Source organism: Ceratina calcarata, unplaced genomic scaffold (genome assembly GCF_001652005.2).
Source record: "Ceratina calcarata isolate Rehan_Ccalc_2016 unplaced genomic scaffold, ASM165200v1 scaffold5086, whole genome shotgun sequence".
NCBI classification, from domain to species: Eukaryota; Metazoa; Arthropoda; class Insecta; order Hymenoptera; family Apidae; genus Ceratina; species Ceratina calcarata.
The window spans coordinates 1-1,059 of NW_017175379.1; the positions used below are offsets into that span (position 1 = coordinate 1).

General features: G+C 36.9%; 1 protein-coding gene across 1 annotated transcript; it reads left to right on the forward strand.

The window, feature by feature from the left end:
- Positions 1 to 45: 45 nt before the first annotated feature.
- On the forward strand, positions 46 to 798 carry LOC108628176 (puromycin-sensitive aminopeptidase-like protein; the record flags this gene model as incomplete). The annotated part of the gene is made up of 2 exons (XM_018029926.1): positions 46 to 197; positions 334 to 798. Coding segments are annotated over exons 1-2 (617 nt in total), but the record flags the coding sequence as incomplete, so codon positions are not given.
- Between the last annotated feature and the right edge of the window lie 261 nt (positions 799 to 1,059).

Sequence of the window (1,059 nt, forward strand, 5' to 3'; positions counted from 1 at the left end):
TTCGTGGATTTGAATACAACGAAGACTCTGGAGAATGAGTACCTAATGGACGAAGAACACGAGATCCTGAACATTACGATAAAACCCCAGTTTGAAAAGGATCATCACTACTCGCTTCAGATAAAATACAATGGAATCTTGAACGACAAGTCGAAAGGATTTTATAGGAGCCAAGTCATACAAAGGGGCCAAGTAGTGTAAGGAAGCTTTATTATTACTATTATTATTATCATTATTATTGTTACTAATATTATTAACGAGCATAAATTCTTTAGAATTTACAAAGGAAAACAAGAGACGTGTGACAAAGAATTCAACTTTTTTACATTTTAGCGGGTATATCGCAACGACTTATTTCGAGCCGACGTACGCTCGACTAGCGTTCCCATGTTGGGACGAGCCCGCCTACAAGGCGAAGTTCGACATCAGTTTGACGCACGATAAGACACTTCAAGCGATCTCTAATACGGACGTACTGAAAAAAGAAGAAAAAGATGACATGATAACTACTTCGTTCAAAGAAACCCGACTGATGTCTACTTATTTGGTAGCATTCGTTGTAAGCAATTATGAATTTAAGGTAGATAAAGACGGCAACTTCACCTATAGGGTATGGACGAGGAAAACAATGATAAAGCATGTTGACTACGCTTTGGAAATGGGTAGGGAGCTTCTAGAAGAGCTGAATTTGTACATGAATATTTCGTACCAGACATATATGCCAGACAAATTAGATCAAATTGCGGAGAAGGATTTCCCGGTCGGCGCTATGGAGAATTGGGGTTTCGTGATTTTCAGGTATTTACAAGCGACGAACATCGCGATCAAAATGTAACAGGTTTTATTGCTTATCGATCTGAAAGGAAAAATAAGGAAATAGTTAGTACTGAATTAAAAAAATACTCGCGATTCTCCGCTCCTTGTAATGAATCATTTGATCAAATTGTACAATTGAATTGCGAAATGCTAATTTATTATCATTGATAGACTACGGATTTTATGCATACATACAAAAATTAAATGTACCGGAAATATAATGAATGCATGCGACATGCAAAA